General features: G+C 39.9%; 1 protein-coding gene across 8 annotated transcripts in view; it reads right to left on the reverse strand.

Moving 5' to 3' along the window:
- Nucleotides 1–310: 310 nt before the first annotated feature.
- cacna1bb (calcium channel, voltage-dependent, N type, alpha 1B subunit, b) overlaps nt 311–26717 on the reverse strand; it is a 152349-nt gene continuing 125942 nt past the window's right edge. For 6 of the 8 annotated variants that reach the window (XM_051412661.1, XM_051412658.1, XM_051412656.1 and 3 more), the window contains 17 exons: nt 23394–23554; nt 22962–23099; nt 20535–20736; nt 19820–19984; nt 18341–18451; nt 16560–16643; nt 14697–14813; nt 13910–13975; nt 11942–12033; nt 11669–11819; nt 10816–10943; nt 7549–7645; nt 3394–3499; nt 3160–3267; nt 2283–2392; nt 1383–1551; nt 311–435 (listed from right to left, as the gene is read on the reverse strand). In XM_051412661.1, coding sequence (XP_051268621.1) covers nt 431–435; nt 1383–1551; nt 2283–2392; nt 3160–3267; nt 3394–3499; nt 7549–7645; nt 10816–10943; nt 11669–11819; nt 11942–12033; nt 13910–13975; nt 14697–14813; nt 16560–16643; nt 18341–18451; nt 19820–19984; nt 20535–20736; nt 22962–23099; nt 23394–23554 — 2010 coding nt within the window. In that variant the 3' untranslated portion in view covers nt 311–430. Of the gene's footprint in view, nt 436–1382; nt 1552–2282; nt 2393–3159; nt 3268–3393; nt 3500–7548; nt 7646–9235; nt 9333–10815; nt 10944–11668; nt 11820–11941; nt 12034–13909; nt 13976–14696; nt 14814–16559; nt 16644–18340; nt 18452–19819; nt 19985–20534; nt 20737–22961; nt 23100–23393; nt 23555–26717 lie in introns of all 8 variants that reach the window. The other 2 variants (XM_051412662.1, XM_051412655.1) reach the window with 1 other exon arrangement.

Genomic DNA, 26717 nt, shown 5'->3' on the forward strand with positions numbered 1-26717 from the left:
AACAACTGAATGAGCCAAAGAGATCTTTTCTGTGAGCTCTAAAACAAGAGGCATGGCATCATGAGCACTGTAGAGCTTACGTAGTACTCAGCATTGAGTCGGGGCAGAGAAGCTGCTCTGCAGTGGCCTTCCAGGCTCGGATATCCCTCTGTGTCTGAAATGTTCTCCACCTGCTTCAGTTCGACCAATTCCTGAAAGAAAAAGAAGAAGCAGTATGTATGGAGGCAACAGAGGACACAGACGTCACAGAAAGCTAGAATGTAAAATAACACTTCGATGTTGAAGTATTCTTAGTGTCAGTGTACCTGAGGTCTGGTGGAATATGGCACGTCCTCTGACTGGCCTCTCTGTAGTTTCCTTCGGCCTTTGGGCCTCTGTGCTGTCTGAGAAACATCTCCGGACTGGGAATGTTTTATGGCACTCCTCTGGTTTAGTCTGTATAAATGCACAAGATCTCTGACTGTAATACTGATAATCAGTGTTGTAGGTAGGACTATAACCTTGCATTTTTGCATTTTTGTTGCAACGATTAGTCAATTAATTGATTAGTCAATCAACAGAAATCTGATTATAATAATCAATTCATCCCTTAAAAGGTCCAGTGTGTAACATTTAGGATGTTCTATTGGCAGATATTGAATATTCATAGTTATGTTTTCATTTGTCTATAACCCCCTTGAGAGTATTAATCATTGTGCTTCTGTTACCTTAGAATGAGCTGGTTTTGTTTTGGGACTTTTTGCCTTTAATTTATCCTTTCAGCTCTACAAGGTGAGCTATCAGGGCGCCCAAGAATGAGCCATTTTTATGTAGAGAGGGAGCAGGTCCTCTTCTACGGAGTCCGCCGCGTTTCTACAGTCGCCCAGAACGGACAAACCAAACACTGGCTCTTGATACGGCCTTTAGTGTTTTTCATGGCCACTATAGTTTCTCCTACATGCTGGGTAGCGAGCGGTATTCAGTTGGTTGCAAACTGCAAATGCCACTACATCCTACACACTGGTCCTTTAATTTTCCCATGTTTGGACAACCGTTTGAATTTTGACTAAAAAGTAACATCCATGAATCAAAATCAATAATGATTTACAATTTATCTTTAAATAATACAGCAGAGAATAATGAACCAGTTAAAACCATGGTACGCTTGCTGGCAATGTAGTTGATGTACATCTATGCAGTATCTTAAAAAAATTGGTGAGTGTTATTCAGTTGTTTGCAATCTGCAACTTCACTGCAGGATGCCCTTAAATCTTACAACCCGGTCCTTAAATTATTTTCATCAAAAATACCAAACATTTTAAAGTTACAAGTGACTATTTTCAACGTATGGATATGGACACAGTATGTTTCTACTGTATATGATAGAGTAGACAGTCACTCACATGTCCCTGTTGACTGAGGTGGCAGCAGTGGCGGTGGCGGGCATTGCCTCTGGCTTTGCTTCAGGCTCAGGCTGGGGTGGGGGGGCTTATTGGGGATGGGGAATGGGGGTTCTACTTCCAGTATGTGAGTGAGGGGCAGCACAGGACGGAACAGCGCCCCCAGTTTACTCTGCAGGACAGATCAACCACAAATGCCATGAATGAAGTTGTTACACTGACACTGAGTTTGAATCAGGTAGCAGCATAATGAAGCATATACACACTGAAACAGCAACAGATCGGTTTATATATAGAGTAGAAGGTCAAATGTGGTTGTTCTTGATTAATGAATCATAAATTAATCAAAATTGAGCTTCATTACGTCTTATTATTGTTATTAAGTCTCATGTTCAGCCTCCACAAATTATTTTGCTTAGACCAATGAATTAACTGAAACGGAGTAGTGTAGGTTGCTGCAGCTGTATGAGTAAAATGAAGAATGATAAAATGAGTTCATGGTACTCTTAGTTTATATATAAAGCAAGGGAAATTATCTCACTCCATCTGTATTGTATTACTATGACTTCCGCATGGTTAAAAAAAACCCCACAAAACTGACTTCAAGATTTCATGAAACTAAGAAAATCTGGCTACTACAAAGCTTGAGTTTGATATAAATAATAAAAAATAAAATTATGCTAAAAAGAAGATTAATTGTCTTTAAATTCAGCTCATTTCAGGACTTAATGATTTAAGACGAAACCAAATGAGATAAAAACTTATATCATGGGGTTGTGTCCTGTTAGTCTCGTTTAGTCATCTTAAATCCAAATATATAGTATCCCACTCACTAAGATAAGTATTTTTTATCTGCCTAAACCACCTCTGAGCTCATTATATGGTCTTTACAACACGCTGTACCTGTTGTCCCCCTGAAGACTGCTGCTGCTGGAGCCTCTTTGCACGGTTCTGCTTATAGTAGTCAAAGATCATCAGAGCTGCGTAGACTTTCCCCACAGTCAGCTCGTTGTCTAGGGGAGAGAGCAGAGTGAGGGGCAAGTTCTCCATGTGGGCAGCAGATGGCGCCAGATAAGCAACAAAGTACAACTCAGAGAGGGGGAACATTTACAGTATGTGCCTGGTCAGTGTGGGTGTGCACGGAGCTGCACTCTCATGTTCACCAGAAGAACAGTATAGACACACAGTGAACAATCTACACCTCTTTTAAATATGTGTTGCATATCTTGAAAGAAAACACAATTATGCTTATCAGTGCTCTAACATCAAGAAACATCATACTTTTGAGAAATGTGTTTACGCTGGCAGAATATTTAACTTGTTTTGAGAAAGCAGAGTATCCATTTTACCAATTTTCATCTTTTATTTCAAAAGTCTTGTTTTCTTAAACAAGTTAAAAAATCTGCCAATGATGAGTTTAATACAATACAAATAAAATTAATAAAAATGTCAAGAAATATCTATAAGTGTCAGTATCTTAAAAGAAGATATAATAAGAAGAATAAGAAAGATCAATTAACATAAATTTAGACTTGAAACTTCAGATTATCTCACCTATCTACCTATTTTTAATTTAAGTTTTTTGGAAATTAAGACTTTTAGGACTCAATAACAGACAAACAAAAGCAGAGAGCAGGGATATTTTTGCAGCACATGGCTATAGAAAGCAGCTAGAGGAACGGAAAAAGAAAACTTTAAAAGATGAAGTAAGATAAACAAACAGGAAGAAGTCCAATGACAATGTTTCAGTGGAGCCATTACAACTCGAACTGTGGCTCACATTTATGCGGCGTCACCAGCAGGTCGACAGTCTTCTGCGACAGGTTGGGCCAGACTCTGTTTATCTCCCTCTTCAGGTCAACGTCAGACAAACGCTGCGCCAGGACCCCTGGGGACGTGCCCACAAACATGTCACATCAAATCTGCACCAGAGTGATCACCGCCATTCACATTAACATCAGAGCCGTCAGTCCAGCCGTGAGGGATTCTGGATTTTGTAGTTTTAGTCTCTCACCAGATGCCAGTTTGATCTCCAGGGCCGTGCGTATGAGAGCCATCAGCGTGGAGGTGAAGTGCACTGTGTTGTCATCCGCAATGGGCATGTTCATCCTCACCAATCGCTGAGAAGAAGCAAAGAGGAGGGGACATGAACCACGAACAAACAAACAGCAGCTCGGGGGAAGGAGGCTCCATTAAAGATGGAACAACAAGCCAAATTAAAGGGTCCTGGTTCTAATAATAATAGTGAGAGGTTTTTCGTTTAGTTTCAGTCCAACATACAGAGGAACTTTACCAGTAATATAAAACAACTGGCGAAGAACCTCCACAGTTAAATTTTAGGGCTCCAACTAATGATTTTTTTCACTGCGATTCATTGATTAATTATTTTTCTGATTACTCTATTAATCGTTTAGTCTATAACTTATCAGAAAATACTGAAATATGCCCATTACACTTAGATTAGTTAGTTATTAATTATTTTAGTCCATGCAAAGGCCTCAGCCTGTGTGGCCTCCATCCACACCTTTTTCAAGCTAAAGGCACTAAACAGATGAATGCAGGGAGCTGTTGCTATGAGACTATTGCAAATCCAGCAGAAGCATAGCACACTTCTGCTAAAATATGATTAACTCGTGATGCTGAGCACCGTGAGCTCTGTGAACATGCTACGCTCTCACTGTTGCTGGAAACATGCAGCAGCACATCCTCGTTCTGAAAATAATGACTTGGAGGCCTGAGGAGAAAAGAGAAGCCGGCACCATTAAATATTTAAATTCTTCCAATCAACTTTTTTCCCCCCAATTAACCATTTCCAATCTCCTTGCTTTACTAGGTTTCTAGAAATATGTCTGTGACTTGAAACAAGAAAGATAAGCCTGCACTTGCATTGGCTTTAGAAAACTGAACAACTGAACTTGTTGATTCAAAGATGAGTCTAATAATTAATCAATTTAAGATAGTTTAAGTCATTTATCAAGCAAAAATACCAAACATTTACAGGTTCTAGCTTCTAAAATGTGAGTATTTGCTGCTTTGTTTCTGTTTATTATTGTTTATTGTTATATCATTCTAAATGGTATATCTTTGGATTTTGGACTGTTGGTTGGACAAAACAAGCAATTTAAAAACATCACCAGCCCTATGTTCACTATTTTCTCACATTTTATAGACTAACTGATGAATTGGTTAATATCAAAAAACCTCTTACATTGCAGTGTACTGTTTAGTTAGCACAAAGGCTAAATTATGAATTATGAATCAATACAGTAGATTATGAAACTTTAAATTTATCAGGCATTCATTGTAATAAAGTAGAAACTGATCAGCATAGATCCATGCCATGCAGGGCGTCTGGATAAATGCTGCAGTGTAAAGATTCGTACACACATGCGTTTGAATTAGTACACCACATTTACAGTGAAGATGGAGGGGTGGCAGAGGAATGTACTGGATATAGAACTTCTAATAAAAAAACTGAAAGCAAAAATCATCAGAAACATCTGTGAAAAAAGAAAACTGTGGCTTTTTTTTCAAACTGAGTTGAGGAAAACGAGAAAGCATATTCGCTCTGGGAGCATAACAATACAGATGGAGGGATGACAAGCAAGGAAGAGGAGGAGGAGGAGGAGGAGGGGTAGTAAGTGCCTCGACTGGAAAGCATCTACGCATGTAAAGTCTTGCATCCTTTTCCCAGAAACAGCGAGCATAAGAATGGCAGCCGCAGACATGAGCATCAGACAAATAAAGAAACACATAATCAAAAAGCACATTATGCAGAGGACACATGCTTGCAGACAAAGACCGTACATGCACACACACAGACACACAGTGAAGTTAGAGGAGGAAGGAGAGAGGATACAAATCCCTAGAGAGGGTGAAAGAGAGAGTGTGGAGCTCAGCCTGAAGACAGAACATAAAACAGGAAACGAGAGGGTAACGGGGACAGTTGTGACTGTCAGGGGAAGATGTGTTCATTAGGAAGGGAGGTTAACAAGGAGCACGATCAACTGCGAAGTAAAAAAATAGAAAAATAGAGATGGGGGGGGGGGGATGCTAGCCTTGCTCTCAAGTGCACTGCTGCTCTCTCTGTGTCTTTGTTCATGTCTTTCTCTGTCGATTCATAAAAACAGGAGTTATATTTGGAGATGCGACCACGTCAGACCCAGACATTTTTAACTGGGGCAAGGGCAGGGCTGCTTTAAATGTGATTCATCTCGACAGCTGTGCATGCACTGGAACCACTCACATTAAGTCTGCATGCTAAGAGGTAAGCAGCTGGCACAGGGACTACCTGAGGATTGTTGAGCTGTATACTTGACTCCTACTTCACTAGTATACAAGTCTTACATATAATTATGGAATAAATGTGCCAGAAGATGGTAAAAGTGTTCTTAAATGTCCCGTCTTTCAGTGTTGAGAAATCCCTCAATGATTCCTGATTAGATGATGAGATCCTGGACTAACCCAAGTGTTCCTTGGCCAAACCTTATGCCCAATTACATTGAAATATGCACATGCATTTTTTGGCCACTAGGGTGCAGAAAAACTCCAAAACAAGATTTGTTGGGAAACATTTATCTATTTTCACATCCGGGAGACACAGGGCAAAGTTTATTTGAGGCTGAGTTTTTATTCCACATTATAATTCTATCCAATGTTCACTCTTTTTAGGTCTGGTTTTGGTCTCCACTAGTCCCATTTACAACTTCAGCTTTGCATATGTTACTCCATGATTTGGTAACATGGCGTTCATGATGGGAAACGTGAATACAGCCATGGTAGACTGTACTAAAGCACAGTGGTTCTTTAAACTAAATGCTAACTTCACAATTCTAACACCTCAATGCTAACATGCTGATACTGACACTGTAAACATGCAGATGTTTAGAAAGTAATGTTAACCATGTTTAACATCATAGTTTAAAGGTGTTAACATGCTAACATGGTAAACAACACCAAACAGAAACTACATCCGAGGATGATGGGAATATCAGTTCTAAAGCTAGACGGATGGTAAGTCTGCAAATATTTGGTGATAAGCCAGTCTTGGACAAAGTCAAAACTTGACCTGATGTTGGCGCTACAGTTCATCCTGTGGGAAACATGAAGGTCTAAACTCATGGAAAACTGGACCAAATATGTCAACCTGATGGTGGCACTAGATGAAAGGTCATGGTCATCCTCTGCGCACCATGAACCAAACGTACAAAATTTCCTGGGAATTTATCCGGACGCTGCCATCACTAAATCTCTGTCTGTAGCTTGGCAGAAAATCAAAACGTTATCTTTCACCAGTTATCCAATGAGTTGAATCTTCAAAGGCATTTTTTGATCTCACAGATGTCTACAGTCTGCCCAGAATAATAAAATAATTGTCTGCAGTAAGAGGACGTTTTAAACTTGATTCACCCCAGACAGATCTTTTATAATTTCAGGCAGACTGTAGACATCTGTGGGAACATCTGAAGATGCAACATGTCGCTGGTTATCAGGGAAAAAATAAAGATTTTTACCCCACGAGTTTGCATTGAGAACACAAAGTGAATAAGTCCCAGAGTAACTCCTGAAGTCATAAACAGGGCTAGGTTCCCACCAGATCCTGAGAAAGAAACCAGCTGAAACAAGGTTGAAGAGAGCGCAGAAGCTATGGTAAAACCAAAACTATGAGTTAAAAAGCTCAGTAAAGGTGCAGAGTTAATTCATTGTGACCCCTTTCTCACTATACATAGCCATTCATTTGTTTCAATATTAAAAGAATATTTATCATTGCATCTACCAAACAGACAAACAAAAGAGTCTGAAAACATTACGTCCTTGGCCAAATTAACAAATGATTTGTTTTTTTTCACTCATCATCATTTTGATTCTCCCTCAGATGATTTTGACGAGATATGTCAAATATTATGGTTTTCCTCAGCTGTCTGATTTATCTTTATCAGTGTTACACAGTCCTCTAGTAAACGATCAGAGTGTACAACAAACCCTTACAGAGCAGGACAAGGCCACAGTAGAACAGAAAGAACACCACAACAGCAGGCCGGAAGATACCGACTGCGACACACTGACTGCGACACACTGACAGAAGCCTGAAGATGTTTGACAGGTGGAAGCAGGGAACCAGCAGTGACTGAAAGAGGGAGGGAAATGGAGGAGGAAGGAGGAATTCTACCTTATAGGCGACTCGGGGGGGACATTTCTTTCCCAAACCTAGCGGAGGGGACATGTCGCGAAGCATCTCGTACATATCGCGGTAATTCATGCGGCCGCTTCCGGGGTGAAAGATGGTAGGAGGCCATGGATGGAGGAATGAAGATTTCCCAGGTGAGGAAGGATTGAAAGGGTAGGGGGAGTTACACCATCACAGAAAGTGGCAAAATCCAAAAGAGAGAATGGGAGGGGGAAAAAAAGAGGAAAAAACAGAAATCCTTGTTAATAAGATTTCTAGGATATCATGATCTGGAATGCCATCCTAGCTGGATTTAAGAATTCAGGAATGGATCCCAGAGGAGGAGGGAAGAGGGGAGGATGCTTCCGGAGGATTCCCTGTGCAGAGATTCTGGGTGGAGGGATCCTGGTGGAAGATATGAATTTGGGAATGAGAGTGCATTTAATTTAAAAGGCTTACTCCCCTAAAAATCTGTCTTTTGAGTGTCAAACATTCACCACCTGCTGGCCTGAAAGCTGTGCAGAGATTCTGGCATAGTGACCTAACCGGTATTGCAGGTCACATGACGTGCCTGAGCCCAAAAATACTTCCGCATCCTTCATGTAAAACAATGAATATTTTTTTCCAAAATATATATAAATATTACCAAAATTTCAAGACTTGTATTGGGAAGACATTAAAGCTAACATGTACAGGCACAAAAATATATTTTCTTATGTGTGAGCAACTAAAATTGTTCAACTCCTGGCACCTACATTACCCATAATGCAACTCAGCCGCCAACAGTTCAGTCAGAGTTATCATGCTAGTAGCGGCTAATGTAGCCTTGAACGGCAGGCCTCAAGCAGAGATGAGGAGCTGGCTACAGAGGTCTGGTAAACTCACTTCTTTCTAACTCCACACCATATGATTTTTCATTTCTAACTTGTAGTCTTCAAACCGAAATAACACTGACTCAGGTGACATCACTTAAGGCAAATGGTCAAGTTTCACACAGCCCCTTTTTCCACATGCAGCAGGACTCCGCCACACCTGTAAACAAACTTTGATGTGTTTATTACATCCATGGAAAAACTCTTCTTCCTTACACTGCTCAGAAAGGATGTTTCTGAAACATATAACAGGGGGAAATGGATTATGCTGCAAGAGTGGTTTGAGAATTTTCTCTGGTTGTTTTGATGTTTTCTTTCTTTTATTCCTGCTATGACTCTGAGTCACTGGAATCCAGTATAATCCAAGAAGATCCTTCTCAAAGCAGCAGCTACAAACTTTTCAAAGCCACCTTTCAAGACGGTTATTATGTCAGAGTCAAAAGACAGATTTTCAGTGGAGTATTCCTTTAAGATGCCCTCTGTTTCAGCATGCTAAGAGGCATTAGCAGTAACCAAAGTGGAAACAAAGCACACAATGCTCTCTCTTCACTACCCACTCTCCTTTCACTCCTGTGTTTAGAAGCAGGAAAATATCTTAGACATCGCATCTGATGCCCTTTTGTTTGAGGCTTACTTGCGGCATTGTTTCCTGCACTCGTCATGGTTACCTGCCAGCTGGTTAGTGCAGGATCGATGTATGTTTGTGTGCATGTGTGGTCAGGTCATTCTCTGGCACGGCAGGGAATGAGAACAGACATTCACAGTCCGAAACCATCACAGTCTCTTTGAAAACAAAAAGACTGTGTGGGAGTGCAAACCTTATAAGCCACCCTGTTAGGGCACTTCTTCCCGAGGCCCAGGGGAGGCGAGATAAAACGCAACAATTTGTACATATCCTGATAGCATATTCTCCCGCTGAAAAAGATAAGACATGTTGAAGAGGTTAGGACACGTTATTTCATTGCATCTATAACCTGATGTTAGTTAGGTATTAACATTTATACTCAACAAGTAGCAACTTAAAATATATATAGTTTTCGGTTTGGACTTTTCTTACCAAATCTGTGAATTTGTTGGTGTTTATTCTGACTAATAAAAGATAAAATGTTCATAGCTTTTTTTCTTGCCTATATAGAGAAAGAGTCTCTGGCACATAATCTGTTTTTATCATAAAGTCATTCATTACAACAAGCACCTCAGGGCCTTAGCAATGATTTAAGAACTACTGAGGTCTGCATTTGATTTCAGAAGATTTTAAAATATGAACTAAGAGAAGTGGAAGTGGATTTGTCATATTTGATTATATTTTCTGTAACTTTTACTTATTTTTTTACCCAATGTAACAGGTCTAAATACTGTTGAAAGCCAGTCAGGAACAAAATTCTGGTGTAGAAATAATAATAATAAAAATGATTAATAACAATCCTTTATGTTTTTGTTTCAGTTTATACACTTTCCTCTTCCTTTCACATTCCCAGAGTAAAAAGAAAAAAAATGTTAAGGCTCTGTGTTTACTGCAAACTAAAGTGCTCCTTTTCTTCATGCAGCAGAATTTGTAAGAGACGTAAACTGGTGAAATCATACTTAATTTAAATTAAACCGATATGCTCCTTTTTTAAGATACCTGTGAATACAAATACAAACTGAAAACGATGAGCCTTAAATACACTCTACGCTGCAGCCTGACATAAAAACGAGTTAAAGCAGTTAAATATGCTGAATGTAACTGAAGGCACTCTGAGAGCAGCTAATTTATATTCAAAGGAATAAATAATAATTCCTCCCCCGTAATGTCTGTCAGGAGATGGCAATTTCATATTTCACATCTCACACCTCTCCTGGAGTCCTGACTCACTGACAAGGCTCCTGTGAAGCCTTCTTTAAAACTTAATGAGCCTTACATAATCTGAGACAGATTACGCCTCACACTGTCTCACTCAGAATTTGTATTGTGCTTTAGTGAAGTTAAACAGTGTTGTTGTAAGGGGCAGGGAGGCCGCTGACATAAACCTGTATTCCCCCGTTGGATGGGTAGAAATAGTTTCTCTTCACACCACAGTGACAAACTGAGGAGCTTTGGAGCCCGCCGGCTTAGAGCAGCAAAGAGGGCTGAGTGGACGCCAAGCGGAACGCTGGATTTACATGCATCAGTCCGGCCGACAGGGGGCTCGTCGCCAGCCTCAGTCAACTCTGGGCTCAGGCTTAATGTCATTCACCCGCCGCTGCTTAGATGGGATTTTTCCAGTTCCACGTCACAGAATCATCCTGCTGGAACTCAGAAGCCGTTCGTAGAGTTTCCTGTTTCCTACCCTACCTCTCTTACAACAACAACCCCCATCCTCTTTAACACTGGCTATCACTGGGGACTGCACTGCAGCTGTACAGCGGAAGCACTCACCAGGCAGCGGGGTCATACTCTGCCCACACGCGGATGAATTCATCGAGGTGATGTGGCCCCAGGATGGAGGCATCCCTGGTCAGATACTCAAAGTTGTCCATGATGACTGCGACAAATAGGTTCAACATCTAGTGAATGAAAACAGTATAAGTATAAGAAGTATTTCGACTTAAAGGACCATCTTGATGTGATTTTACATGTTTTTAGCCCCAAAACTGCAAACTGTATGTTCTGTTACTCTCTTCATGTTCATTTCCTACACTGAGCCCGCTTACAACACTTTGCCATTGAAATCAACAATTAGGGCGCCTTTTTTTTCTTTCATTTAAAGCCATTTATCTCTGTTTTGATTATTAAAAAATGCGTGAAAAGTGTATTAAAAAATCCATATTACAAACTTGTAGGTGAAAACCTAGAAATACCTTGACTGTTTACAGTTACTTGAAGGGATTTTGTCGTATAACCAGCAGCCCATTTGCATTTCCTTCCCATTTTCCTCTTCGCTCTCTGTAACTGTCTGTATTTTCTGAGCTGTGCTCGCTGCAAGAAGACGCTGTTTGCTATAGATTTCAAACAGTCTTCTCACAGCAGGGAATGTGACAACTTTTGGGTTCATGCGGGCATAAAATCTGGGTGAAACTAAGTTTAAACCAATCTGCACTTTTTAAGAAATCTGGGTATTTTATAATCCCAAAAATGATGAGCATTAGTTACAATGATCTAGGTTTGATGAAGTTCACCAAAGTTCCAACTAGTAGTTTATTGCCTAGCACATGCAAAACCACATAACATCAGTATAATTTCTGTAGAAACACACTATGGGTCCAGATCCTCCGTTTTCCTTCATACTGACCAGGAAGGAGCAGAGGAAGATGAAGGAGACAAAGTAGAAGTAGGCGAAGTCACTTCCACACTCCTTCCCTACAGTTCCTGAGAGCTTATCACACGGCCGGTTACTGAGACACGCTAACATGATCTCATGCCACGCCTCACCTGTCGCACTCCTGAAACGCACACAAATCACAGTGATTTACACACACGTACACAAAGTGAATGGAAACACTGCTCATCAGTGGCAGGAGCAGTGCTGTCAGGAGGCATTTTTAAAATACGGTAGCAGGATTACCTGAAGAGGAGGGTCAGGGCCTGGAAAAAGGTCTGGAAGTTGTTGTGGTGATTTATTGCCGTCTCCTCAATCAGCTCGATGTTCCCAAACACCTGAGGCAGCAGGAGAGCAGCTGGTGTTTATTGAATGCAAAACCCAACATTTAAAGCTGTAGCCCCAAGCTCCTGAAACAGATCTGATTTAAGGTTCGGGCCAAGTATGTTATGCTTACCAGTTTTTAAACTTTGTTATGCCTATGGTAGCCACTGTACAAACTGCTTTTGGCAGCACTGTACTTAAATTACAATAAAATATATATCTGTTATCTGTAATTAGTTTTATTATGTACTGTGTATTTTGTGTTATTTTTTGTGTATTACTGTCATTCTGTTTATGTATATGATTCGTCAACATGGCAATGCATCTTCATTGGTTTGAAATTGAATGGAGAGAGACTGAGAGTGAATAACTTCCACAACTTGTGATGTCCCACTGTGAATGCTGTAATACTACCCAGGGGTCACTTTTAAAATATTTATGTGGCCCTCAGCATGTCCACCCTGCTGGTTTATACTGGCTGCTGGGCCCAGGAGACCATGTCAAATATGTATGTAGCATCCTGAACTGTTGTTGTACAGGAAGTAGGTAACTTTTATATCAGCTACCTCTAAAAAAATCCCCTTCAAAATCAAATATGTGTACAGTATTATGCAATCCAAGGCTGTGGCCATGCAATACATACATGGTTTGTGAAATGTATTATCATAAAAACTGAGCTGAGATTGTGTCAGAGATGTGTCAGTTCAGCTCTATGGGGGAGATGTTTATGGTATTGCACTGCAGTGCAGAAGATCTCACAATAAATGCAAAATCCCAAAAGATTTGAACAGTATCTTTATTGCAGGGCTGCTGTGTTGATATTTTACAGATGTAATGTGTATCTGTCCCTAGAGGAGAAAGGGTCTTGGTTTATGTACACTGCTGATGTTTGAGCCCGTCTGTACACTGCCAGCCTGATGAAAGGCAGGTGCAATATGTTGCTGTAAGAGGGACATGTGATCACTGTGAGGACAATCTCTGAGTGACAGTGTCCCAAGCATTATATCACAATGAGGAGTAAACAAACAAACAAGAAGAGCACCTCTAAAGCTCTGGCTACCTGGCACAGCTAGTGGGCAAGGAATAGTCCCCGTAAAACCACAATTAATATTAAACTTTATTGAATGGATTGAACAAACACTATATAACATGTCAATTAGTGAGCTTTAGAGGTTCTGGTAGGCAGATTGCTTTTGGATAGAGCCAGGCTAGCTGTTTACCACTTCTCCCAGTCTTTATGCTAAGCTAAGCTAATCATCTCCTGGTTGAAACTTTACATTTAACAGACTGATATGAGAGTGGTATCAATTTTCTAACAATCGGCAAGAAAGTAAATAAGCAATTCTTCCAAAATGTCAAACTATTCCTGGGGGTTGGTATCAAAGTTTATACCATGGCCACCGGAAAGCTGTTTCTCACTGGTTAACCACAATTAAATCACCTTTTACAAATCAGTACTAAGCCTACATTCAGTTCATTAACAGATCTTAACTGGTAATTTAACCACACATAAACACTTTACCCAAGATGTTTTGTAGCATTCTACATTAAGATTGTATTGTAATATTATAATTATTGTGCATGTCTGGTTCTCATTCTGGCTCATTTGACCAATGCCCAGGTCACTAAACTCAATGTTCTATTTAAAATAATGTAAGTTGTCTCACACTAACACGTGTAACAAAACTAACAGAAGGATCAGGATGATGTCAACCACACAGGACCAAGAGGAGGTTTAATTAGCCAAAATAGGTCAAGACACTTGTAGAGGGGAACCATGGGTGTGTAAGGATTTGGGTTAATGAGGAATTCTCACTTTCTAGGAGGCATTTATCACTGAATTATTACACTGTGACTTGCTTAAGTCCAGCTGGTCGTGTCACAACTCACCTGCATTCCAATGATGGCATAAATGAAGAACAGCATGGCAATGAGCAGACAGACATACGGCAGAGCCTGAAAACAAACATAAATACAGGTTAAAGTCACTCAAAGCGCAGACAGATACATGATACAGCAAATTCCCACACATATACTATAAGATCTCTCCCTCTTTCTCTGCATACACACACTCACAAATCTGATTCTCCATAGAGACCTAGCACCCGTGTAAGATTTTACAGTCTTATTTAAGAACTGGACCAGTCAACCCGACCTGCGGGGTCGATTCTTTTAACCAGCTATTTATATCGCTGCGAAGAGGAGGCGAACATTTGTTGTAATTAAATAGCCACCTTTTAACACTCTGCAGATACTGTCCATTTTCATTGGGCTTAAAAGCTCTCACCACTGACATTAAACCTGCTATAAATTCCCTCGGCTGCAGCCTGGCGCTCCGCATTTAACTCAACTTGTCCTAAGGGATTTAGAAAGCAAACCGGCACTGTGTGAAAATCCGAACTGCTGTCTGCTGAGAGCTATTTAGTTCGATTTTACCAGAAGTCTGCAGCACGCCTCTGCCCACTTTGGAGCCCTATATTCCATATTCTGTCTGTATTTTATGTGATATCCTTTTTATCAATCAAATTGAAAAAGATCTCTATTGAATAAATCACTTTCATGACTGAATGTCTTTCGTCCCTTCATGTAAATTACCTTTTTGCTTTGAAACGTTCTACATAAATTAAGTGTAGCTGTGTCCAGAGGCACATACTGTTTAGTCTGTGTGTTTACTCACCTTGAAGGACTGAACAAAAGTCCACAGCAGGATGCGGATGGTGTAGCCCTGCCGCAGCAGCTTGATGAGACGAGCCGCCCTGAACAGCCTCAGGAAACTCAGGTTGATCATCTTGTCCTGGGAGAGATAACAGAGATGCATTATTACATACTCAGAATAAAAGGATTTAAAGCCACATATAGTGTAACTACTGAAAGGAAAACTGACACATTCTTCATTTGACAAATAAAAAGTAAGTGTTTACACTCTGCAACAGCTGCTACAGCCTTACTTGGTCTGGTATGACCAGTAGCTTGTGGTGGCTGATGTTAGCTATCTTAATGGGGACATTGCTGAGGAAGTGACAGAGCTGAGATAGTTCACTAACTATTTATAACTTCTATCTACTTGTGTTACTGTTAATTGCACAGTGGCCACTGTTTAAATGAATCCTATATCATTTTCTGCATAAAAAAGTTACAGGCAAGTCAAAACTTGACCAAACTATAACATACTGTAATTTTCCATCTGATTCTCCTTGGTTCCCTAAATCCAAGCAGCACAGACAAAGTGATGGATCATTAGTATTAAAATTTGTGTTTTTGATCCCTTTCCTTTGAAATGTGTATTTAAAGTTCTTACACTGGTTCTGCAAGAAAAAATTACGAGATTAGTAACGAGACTGTTACTGTCTCAGATTTTTGCAGTGTACATTTTTAACGTCAGATCTTATGCAACTTAAATTGCTGTAGATGATTGTGTTGCTGTTAAAGCACACATGTCTAACAGCTTAATAGGTCCTTTTCTTTTTTTTCATGTCACATTGAGGATTCAGTAGGTAGACACTTTAAACTAAGGCTGTGGGAGAAAACAACACACACTGACAGGGGAATTGACAAAATCAGTGGCCAACAAGAAAAGCCACTTACCGTCTAGAGGTGTCAGATGTGACAGAAGGGGCAGAGTGAGGGCACAGGCGCCAGGAGAGACACAGCAGAAGATGGAAACAGCGAAAGAGAAGAAAAGGGGAGCGAGAAGAGGAGAGACAGAAAAGAAGACTAATGATCACATGAAAACAAAGTCACACGAAGAGAGAGACCAACACAGAGAAAGCAACAGTACTCCGTCTCAGTCCTCTATCTCCACAATCAAATGCTTTTGTCCATTTTTTATCTGTTATAATTCAACATAAATGACATGCTCCAAGCAGCAGTATCGCTCTTCCTGTTGTCCTGTGGTGACCTTTATTTTATGTATTGATTTTCATGATTTAATTTTTTCTGCTTGCAGTTTTCTTGGCTGAGCGTTTGATTGGAGGACTGAGACTGTGAGAGCGTAGCGAAGCATGAATACATTCATGATTTTGAACCTGAAGTGGTTTGTTCAGACTGGTAATCTGAAAAAGGCCCATCTTTAATGAACAATTACATGTAAATTTGTGCTGAAACAATTAGTCAAATGCAACATACACATACATACAATCGTGAGGATTTGCTGCTTTATTTTATTGTTAGATTGTTGTAAATTAAATATTAGTGGATTTTAAGCTGTTAAAAGCTTTGTCAACTTGTGATGGGCATTATTTACTATTGTCTGACTTTATAGACTTAACAATTCATCAATCAAAAACACTGGAGAGAGACAAAAAGATAATGTAAATAATCATTACATAATGTCAATTATATTCCCTGCATGAGTAAACTATTGCATATGAACTACTTATCAACTTCTACTTTCCGTTTATCACAGACTACTACATCTACTTCCTGTATCGCGGCATGCCGCCCTTCCACGGTGCAGCTGGTGCAGCTGCTGTCAGCATGCACTGAATCCTGAAACTAATGTAGATGCTGGTGTGGCGGCACTAAGAGCAGCAACTCTTACCTTTATCTCTGTGACCAAGATGTCTGTGATGCTTCCAAGCACAGTCACAAAGTCAAACACATTCCAGGCAGCTTTCAGGTAGTTCTAAAAGATAAAGACAACATCAATGTTCAGCTTCTTTAATACAATTCTGGATGTATTTTTAATTATTAAACATAATGGGATACATGTTTTAGATTATTTTCTCGATGACTCGATTAATGTTGGGTCAATAAAATGTCAGTCAACAGTGAACAATGCTCATCAATATTTCCTCTAATGTGACATTTTCAGTTTACAGTGAAAACATTTTTGTCTAAAAAAAATACCTCAGGAATTAATCAATTATCAATATTAATTAAATTTACTAATCTTTTTTTTCTCTTTTATTGCTCTTTAATTGATAGTGACAGCTGAAGAATGTCAGGAAGGGGGGCAGAGAGAGAATGACACGCAGCAAAAGGCCACAGGTCAGATTTGAACCCATGGCTGCTACAGCAAGGTACATGGGGCACTAGTTCTACCAGGTGAGCTATCTGGGCACCCTGACTAACCAATCTATTGACTAATTGTTGCAGCTCTTCAACCCCACCACTTCTGAAACCTTCCTTCCCTTTCATATTTTAATTAACATTTACAAAAATGTTACAAATACTTCATAACCCTTTATTTTCAATTAACCTATTTCAGCCTTTTCATACATATTATATAGATTTAGAGATAGAGAGTCAATAAAATGCATTTTCGATTAACTCTCTTAACCCTAACCCTAATAATAATAACATAACATATGCAGGTTTAACATGATGTATTTCTGCAAATTCTAATACAGTTACTATCCGCGTAGCCTACTGTATTTGGTTAGATTTACAGATACAGCATGTGGATATACAAATGTTACAAGGGTGTACTACTCCCATAGATAGAAAAATCCCACAAATACACCTATGTACCTAACCGCACAAAAGTCTATACAGCCCTGTGGGAACATAAATCTATATGTGCATATAAAACACACACAAATGCTGACACACTCTCATACATAAACTGCTGAGCTACTGCCTGCAGCCTGGATCCCCCTCAGACTGGTCAATCATCCAGCTCCTGAGGCCAGAGGCCTCTGCCAGGCCCTCCAGCTGCAGTCTGAAGAGATGCAGCAGCCGAGTGTTTATATCAGCAGATGTGAGCCCATCCGTCTGGGCTTAACAGCTGAACAGGTGGAGGCAAGTGGTGTGTGAGAAAAGCCATTTAATAAATGGGCCTCGTAAATGGAACGGAGCCAGAGATGAAATGCCTCGCTGCAAGCTAGACGGCCCCATGTTGGGGGAGATTTATTCTTTTTGAGCACTCGTCCATTCATCCCTTCTTTTTGTTCCTAGTTCATCCTCCTCATTCCTGAATTTGAGACTTTACACCTTTTACTTTTACTGCTTTGTGACATGTCATACATCCTCCGCTAAATCTTTTATATACTTTTGCACAAACAAAATCGTTCATCAGAATTGTTCAAACATCCTTCTGTGTTTGTGTGTCAGTTTCTTCATTAGAAATACCCCGATAGTCTCTAAATGCTTACGCTACAGACAAATCTCTTAGAAAATTGTTGTTTTAACATTCACAAGGACAGAACTTAATTAACTGAGTCCTACGAGTACAGAAGTCACCCTTCTGTGATCTTTCTAGCAATTTGCATATCCAAAGAGAGCTTTTCCCTCATGCGTGTAAACAGAAACACAATACAACAAAGAATAATTGTCTGGTGTTTGCAGAGTACAGCGCAGCATATGGTCTTGACAGCTCACCAGTGGACCAAAGGCAATAATCTTGAGGATGCACTCCAGTGTGAAGAGGGCTGTGAAGACGATGTTTAAGTATTTCAGCATGGCCTCGTACAGGTCTGGAGCTCCATAGAACTGGGGACAGAATAAATTTGGTAAGAGATTTGAGAGAAAGAGAAGCACAGTAAATGTGTAAATCCTTTACCCCATTAGTCCACTTTCTGTCTTGGGCAGATTAGATAGCTTTATGTTACTGAAAACTACAAGTGTAAATGCAACCAAGAAGGCCTGCAATTATATCTGATTGCTCAGCGAGTTCTAGCAATATATTTAAAATGTATAGACGCATTTGCAATCCCACCTGCATACACATATTTTAATCATCTCAAGTATCAGTTGGTGCTGTGTCTCTCCGCTGCGATAATGGCAGGTGATTGAACTGAAATGGTCTGTGTCTCTATGTGATTGTGTTAGTTGCTGTCATTGTAAGTTAGCTTTAATTTATTTATTCATAATTAAAAAGTTCATAGTGGTAGTGTGTTACAGCCCAATCACATTTGCAGTGTGGGAAACAAATGAGGGTACTGGATGTCTTATCTGGCTACTGGAAACACTGAACGTGGCTGCTAAAGTGTGTAAGTTGTATTTGAACCTGATATGAACCATGTAAAATCAGAATTAAGGCCCCTACAAGGAACTTTTATTTTGTGTTGATTCTTGCGCCCCCTGTGAACAAAAACCGTTTCCACCGCCTTGTTTCATTGATTTCAAGGGGAATCCGACTGTATTCTACCCAGTGGCAGGCATTATGAATAACTATATATAAATAGCCACCATCTTCTCACAGATGGTCTTGTTTGTTTACGTAGCTCACATAGAATAGAGGCATCAGTATTAAATTGAGACTGTTTCATAACCAATTAAAAACATTAAAGCATATCTAGCATATATAGTATATCTGAACAGCATTTCAAACTGTTTCTTCAAATACGTTTTCAGACTTTATGGTCAGAGCCTGACAGAGAGAGGTACATTAGAAATACTGTCTGGTTATGTAAATTCAACCACGGCCAGCAGGCGAACACAGCTCCTCTCTGGCACCAGCATGCATTACCCAAACAGGCTGTTTCATTCCCTCAGAGATTTTCTCTTCTGAGTAGATGAGTAAAGGAACTGCCAAGACACGAGCACTTCGCTCTGATAGCAGCGAGCACAGTTTGGCAGAAGTGTCATGGGGGTGTGCTGGTGGTGGTGTCTGATTTTTAATTGTTGACCATGTCTCAAGGCCAGACCAGTGTTGTTGCTGTAATTGTATCTCTGCCTTAAGAACTACAGATGAAACGGTGTACATTTATGAAATCAGCTTCTACAATCCTTTCAACAGTGTGCTGGATCATACTGGGAACTGAATAAGTTTCACTGAGCCAATACACAATTTTTTTTGGCTGAGAGGCATCTGAGAGGGATTGGCTCTTTGCCTCGTTAGCAGGAGGAATCACTGACCTTCATCATCAGCACGACAGTGTTGAGGGCGATTAAAGTCATGATGGCGTACTCGAATGGAGGCGACACCACAAATTTCCACATCTTGTACTGAAAGGACTGCTTGTTCTCTGGCATGTATCTTGTCAGTGGCTTGGCGTTGATGGCAAAGTCAATACAAGCCCTCTATTTGATGAAAAGACAAAACAAAAACAGATAGTGTTCGAAACCTCTCTGATAAAGGAACTTCACACACCTTTCATCATAGAAGAGGAAAGAGCTGGAAAATCACATTTAAAAACATGAAAGACCGCCGGCACGCCACAAGAGGATCTTCTAAGCCTTTAGTAATATTAAAAGATGAGACTACAAATTGAAGCTCTCTGATTGCTAGCCAATACTGACAGACAAAAAACAGCATGATTTTAACAAAATCCGTGTGAAGTGGAGATGAAGAGAGCAGAGAAGATAAATCTCACTGCTTTCTTTTTTATTACTTTGTTCTGTTTGAGGAAATTGTAAGTCACATTAGAGCTAATTTGCCTGGAATGATGTTTAGAAGTGTATCCGCATGTTCTCTGATTTCTAATGAAGAAAACATTTGTGATGCAAGAGATATTTTGAGAAACTAGAGCTTCTGGAGAAAATCAGCTTGTGTTGTTGTTGCATGTAGGGGAAGGGGTCATTGTTTTCCAGGAGAAACGCCAAGAAAGTTGCTTCACTTTCCACATCTCACCTCATTCTTCTCCAGGCTGCACTCTGACATGGCCTTGTCTCCCTGCTCCTGGAAGGTGATGATGATCAAAGCCACGAATATGTTGACAAAGAAGAAGGGGAACACCACAAAGTAGACCACATAAAAGATGGATGTCTCCATGCGGAAACCTGGGTTGGGGCCCTGGTCCTCATACGTGGCATCCACAGAGTGCTTCAGGACCCTGATAAAGAAGGAAAAGAAATTCAATCAACCACGTAGACATCAGTGTGAAGTGCTGAGTCATACCTCGTAAAATAGATACAGAGAGATAAAATAGAGATTCTGTGAATTCCTTTGCCTACTTTAACAAATTTCCATAAATCTAACAAATCTCTTGATTATTTTTGTGAATAATTGATTCATTGTCTGGTCTATAAAACATTAGACAACACGTAAAAATGCAGATCACAATATCTTAGACCAGAATCTTTAAATAGCTTGTTTTGTCCAACCAGCAATCAAAAACCCCCAAATATTCAATTTATTATAATATAACAGCTATTTGTCACAAGTGATTATCAAAATAATAATTTCCTGTTGGTAATCTAATGATTAACTGATACAGAGTAAACCAAGCTCTTCCCATTAGAGCAGAAATCTCTCTCTCTCTGAGATGAATTATACCTGAAGAGAAGCACCATATGAGCTCACCTCTACCTTTATGTGGAATCAAGCAAACTTGATGAAATAACAATGAAATCAATCCGTCTTCAAATATCCATTTCCAAAAATAGCCAATCAAACCACCTTTAGAGGTTTCTGAAAAATCCTCACTGAGGATTTCTGAGCGAATGAATGAGTCACAGGCAGCAGCCCTGCACGAGTATACAGGGCTGAGCTTGTGGGCCCAGTCTATTCTTACAGACTCAGATTATTACAGGTGTCCCCAGTAAGTTAATAAGGTCTCACAACTCTCCTGCTGTGAAATCAGAAAAAGTTCTTGATGGCTCTCTGGCAGACTTGTTGAGCACCATCTGTACACTTTCCATAATTGGTGTACAATTTGTTGCTATATGTGAAGCACTTTGTAACTTTTGAAAAGGGCTCTACAAATAAAGATGATGATGATAACGAGAAACCTTCTGACAGCATCAGTCGTTTCAGCAAGTACCCCAAAACAACATGTTTCATTTCAAGTGAGAAAGCCATCTAGCAGCCGCAGTAATTGTGCAAAGGAGGAAGTAGTGAGACTTTTTTATAGAGTGGCAGTCTGAAGACAGCAGAGGTCACAAAAACATCTGACTTTTAAACAGGAAACTGCTGTTCGATATCACCTTTCTATTTCCACATATTTTTTATTTCTTGTCAAAACCTGGCGCCAACATTACCCACAATACAACCTGAGTGCCGACTGGGTGTGTTGTGCTAATTGCAGCTAATGTAGCCTTGAGGTGCTTCCAGGTAATGAAACCAAAATTTTGTAGACATATTGTCAATGCACAGTATTTTTTTAACCTTCACACGACCAACTGTGCAATCACACAGCCGTCATGAGTTGCCGGATGATGCTTGCAAGCCATCTCTACCATCCATCCCATATGATGTGAATGCGGTATTAAGGTGGACACGAGGTGAGATTAGAGGGAATCTATAATCCTAAATTCTCAGTGGATGTGTGTTAGGAGTAGTTAATTATTTTCTTCTTTCTCTAAGTTGAGTATCTCAGGATTTTAAGTGTAAGTTTTAGATAGTTGACTAAATAACATGTAGTATTCAATTAGAGTTGTAACTTTTGTCACTAAGGGTGTTCAGAAACAACAGAGGATCATAGATATCCCAAATCATAAAGAAAGAAATACTGTATATTTAAATGTGCAGCTCTTGTGCGAGTTGTGTCTTGCAGTCATGGTGTCATTGTGCTGTCACTACTTGTTTAGGAGTGGGTGATTTTAGATGATCATGACAAGCTCAGTCAGTTTAACAATTTACTGTTCATCTTCAGGTAAGTGCAATGAATGAGATAAGCCAACAGCCATCAACAGTCCTTGACACAGATGATGACGATGATGATGATGATAAATGTTACTTTAGCTCAGACACAGAATGGCAGACTGAAGCCATCTATGCCATGAGCCTTGATTGCATCTTTAGAGAAGGCGCAGCAATTAAGCCTGGGAGAAATCAGTTGGGGGGTTTAATCTGCGCTGCACTGTCGGCCTCCAGGTGTGCTGAGTGCATTTCGGGTCAAATCACTGAAGGGAATTCTAACATGAAAAATAATTAATAATTCAACAATGCTTCAAATACTCAAGCTTTTCTTTTTGAACCAATAAAATCCCTGTATCATTCTGATTCACCTGTTTCATATTCAGCTTTTAACCACTGTTATACAGCTGACTTAAAGTGGCATTTTATGTATGAACGGTACTACACAAATGAAGTGATACAGAGCTTTTTCTGACTTACATAGGCCATCCCTCTCCGGTGGAGACAGTGAAGAGTGTTAGGAAGGCCCAGAGGACGTTATCGTAGTGGAACTCGTACTTCTTCCACTCTCTGGGCTGAGCTGTCACGTCATCCCTGTCGTAGACCAGAAACTGACCCCTGAGAGAGAGAACGGGAGGAGAGGCAGAATCAGGTTTAAAGAGATGTAATCGAAAGAGGAGAAACCAGATCTATATAGATATTTAGATAGAAGAGGACAGAGAATTTCAGTATGAAATCATATGTTACCAAATGGCAGCTGCCATGGAAAAATTAAAAGGTATGAAAGTAGTCAATAAAAAGTCTCAATAAAAAAAAAGGCCGTTATCTCATGGACAATTGCAGATATTTTGTAAATATATTTTCATTAAGAAGACATTCAGGTGTGAAGAAGGGCAAGTTTGGACCATGTACCTGCAGTCTTTCTCCAAACCCTTGGACTCGTCGGTGCAGTAGAAGAATTTGCCCTTAAAGAGCTGCACAGCAATAACAGCGAAGATGAACATGAAGAGCATGTAGACGATGAGGATGTTAAGAACGTTCTTCAGGGAGTTCACAACACAGTCGAACACCGCCTGGAAAATATTTACACACGCACACAAACACACAGACAAATAAATGTGAGTATAGTATAGTATAGTGTGTAATATTTAGGTAGGTCTATTAGCAGAAATGGAATATAACATTCATAGGTATGATTTCATTAGTGAATAATCACTTGAAAATAAGAATCATTGTGTTTTTGTTTCATACAATGAGCAGTTGTTATCTACAGACGCTGTGGGTCGCCTTCCATCGAGTCCACCATGTTGAACCACCATGTTTCTAGAGTAGACCAGGCCGGACAAACCAAAAACCTCCTCTAGATGGGGCTGTTCTTGTTTTTTGCATGAAAGTTTCTCTTGCTTGCTTGGAAGGGGAAGATGATTACTGCAATCTGCAACTACACTTCTAAGTGTGGGATTTGGGGGGGATAATTGAATGAGTGTGTCTGAATTCAACCTTCCTTATGACAATAATCTTTCCCCATACTTAACTGAAGTAGTTTTAGTTGCATTAACTTCCCTAAATCCTTTACCACAGAGGTGGCAGACACACAAACACAAATATACCCTTGGAAGGTACTGACAAACACAGTTGTCAATATGGTCAGTGGATCAGAATACCCTCATATGGGTTATTTTATACAGCAAAGACAAATTACATATTTTGACGTCTCTTTGACGTTTAAGGACCTGTTGGCAAAAATATGTCCACAGTCTTTAATTTCTGTTGAAACAATGGTTCTAACTAACCTAGATGTTTAAAAACTCACCTTTTACCCAAATTCAGCCCTGTTTTAACCTCGTAGTCTTATGACCTGCAAACTACCAAATCAATGCTTACTGAGTACACACCTTTGCATTAAGTCTGTCTTTGTCTCCCTGCCTATCACTCTCAGCTATTTTCTTCTGTCAGCTTGTGCTGTGATCGCTCTATGAGATGAAGTGTTTTGTCTATCTATCCTGACATGTACGCAATCTAACCAATGAATTTGCTGCTGCATGAATGATCGCCATCAAGGCTTTTGTCTTCAGAGTGAGGAAGGAGCATATTTCTCTCCTCCTCTACCAGCCTGTCCGTCAAACCACTCCGTCCAAGTATCTAAGACGAGTTGTGGATGAGCGTCTGTCTGCCAGCTCTGATCTGTCTCAATCATCTCACTTCTATTACTCCAATCACATCTTTCATCTTTTGTCAGATCCATTACTTTTGGATGATCAGCTGCCTTCACGCACCAGAGGGAAGCTGTCATTTCTGCATCAGAGGAAACAGTTGAGTCTTGCCTTGGTATGGTTCACAATCCATTAATACAGATTCTTCACTCTACACGCTTTACAGATTCTTCATTGTAAAGCCAATTTCAAAATGTCCAACTTTGGCAACCCCCAGTGGTTGCATCAAAAAGGATTTTTAATGCGAGTGTCTATTTTCTCTATTAGCAACCATGTTTTAAATTATTGTGGTTGCACATTATACCATCTTTAGTTCTGCTGATATGACTGGCTCACCATTAATACATTCAGATATGGAAGGTTTATAAGAGTCTGTATATGCACTGAATGGGAACATGTGGACCACCTACTGTATGGTGAAGTTTATTTGCCTTTTTGTTTTTCAGATGTCTCTTTTAAAAAAAAGAATCTAAAATTAGCCTTTAATCGATAGCTGAAGAGTGACAGGAAGGGGGGCAGCTACCAGGTGAGCTATCAGGACACCTCTTCATGTGTCTCTTTTGTGCACAGTTCAAGTAGGCAACTGTACAATATAAGCACTCTAGGCTTAAATTCATTTGTAAGTACTGTAATTAATTTTGAACCTGTGCATTAACTGAGTATATTTTATAGATAGAATAGAAGGAAGACAAAATAAATTATATATAACAACACCTGACAGAAATGGACTTCACCTCTTAACTTCACTTAATCGCAAACACTTTTTATTAGATGCCAATTTGTCAGCAATAAAAGAGGGTTGACGGTTGGCACAATGTGATGTGACAGCTAACTGAGATCCAAATAGGCCAAATGATTGCAAAACTGCAGGTGCAGTTATCATTCAAGTCAAAATTGCAGGTTAAAAAAAATCCAAAATGACTTAATATATCAAGAACAGTTACACAAATTGCATCTGCCAAACAAAAGTAAACTGCACTATCAAAGAGGAACACTGGTCACAAACTGAATGTGGTTCACTGCTGAATGGCACAAAGCCACCAGTGTTTCACATAGTGATTACGAAGATTACACCACTATCTTTTCGCTCTGCAAAGTTGCTCCTAAACAGAGCTGTACTCAGCTTGGACTAAGTTAAAATGAATTCCAATAGTGACACAGTTTTAAAAAACTATAGGCTATCTACGGAGACCAGAGGCCACGGTTTGTCGGGACTGTCCCAGTGTCAAGTGGGTGTCCCAAGTCCCAACAAATTATCTGTAAAACACTAAAATGTCCTGTTTTGTCACCACGACTAAAATACTAATTATAATTTTATACTTGTTTTCAGCGCTTACATTGATGTTTATAATGTTCTGCCCCACTCATTATTACCTAACCCAATATAAAAACAGAAACAATGCACCATGCGTCTAAATTCAACACTGATTTTTCTGTATGTGTCAATCAAGTGTGGTAGTCAAGGCTGTTGCTAGCCTATGAGTCATAGGCAAGCGTCACAGGCTCTTTCTGACAGAACCTGTCAGTGTGCTAACGGTTAGTTGTCATGCCGAAGACAAAGTCAGTCTTTTCTAAGAAGCTCCAGAGGGCTTACTCCTTTGTAAAGTACCCAGCAACGGAAATGCTGCATTCACCATGTTGAAAGTGTGCTCGGTACGTTCTTTAAGCACTGAAATTGTCCCCCATCCTGATAAAAATGTTGCGTTGTGGTGCACGCATAAGTGCATACATATGTGCAGGCGTGAACAAGCGGTACACTTAAGGGTCCCGGTTAAGGGTTTGAAAATATGTAAATGTTAAAGGAAACTATTTTGCAGTATACTGCAGTATAGTAGCATGGATAGCTGTTTGGCATCAGTGATCACATTAGCAAATGGCTAGCTGGTACAAAGATAAACAGCGAACTACGGTACAGATATTCTTATATTATTATATTTCCAAACCTACATGAGTGTTTGATGCTTAAAACACAGTTGGACAATGGTTTTATCAAGCAGCCGTGTCTGTGGCATTGATGTTTGAG

Source organism: Dicentrarchus labrax, unplaced genomic scaffold (genome assembly GCF_905237075.1).
Source record: "Dicentrarchus labrax unplaced genomic scaffold, dlabrax2021, whole genome shotgun sequence".
Lineage (NCBI taxonomy): Eukaryota > Metazoa > Chordata > Actinopteri > Moronidae > Dicentrarchus > Dicentrarchus labrax.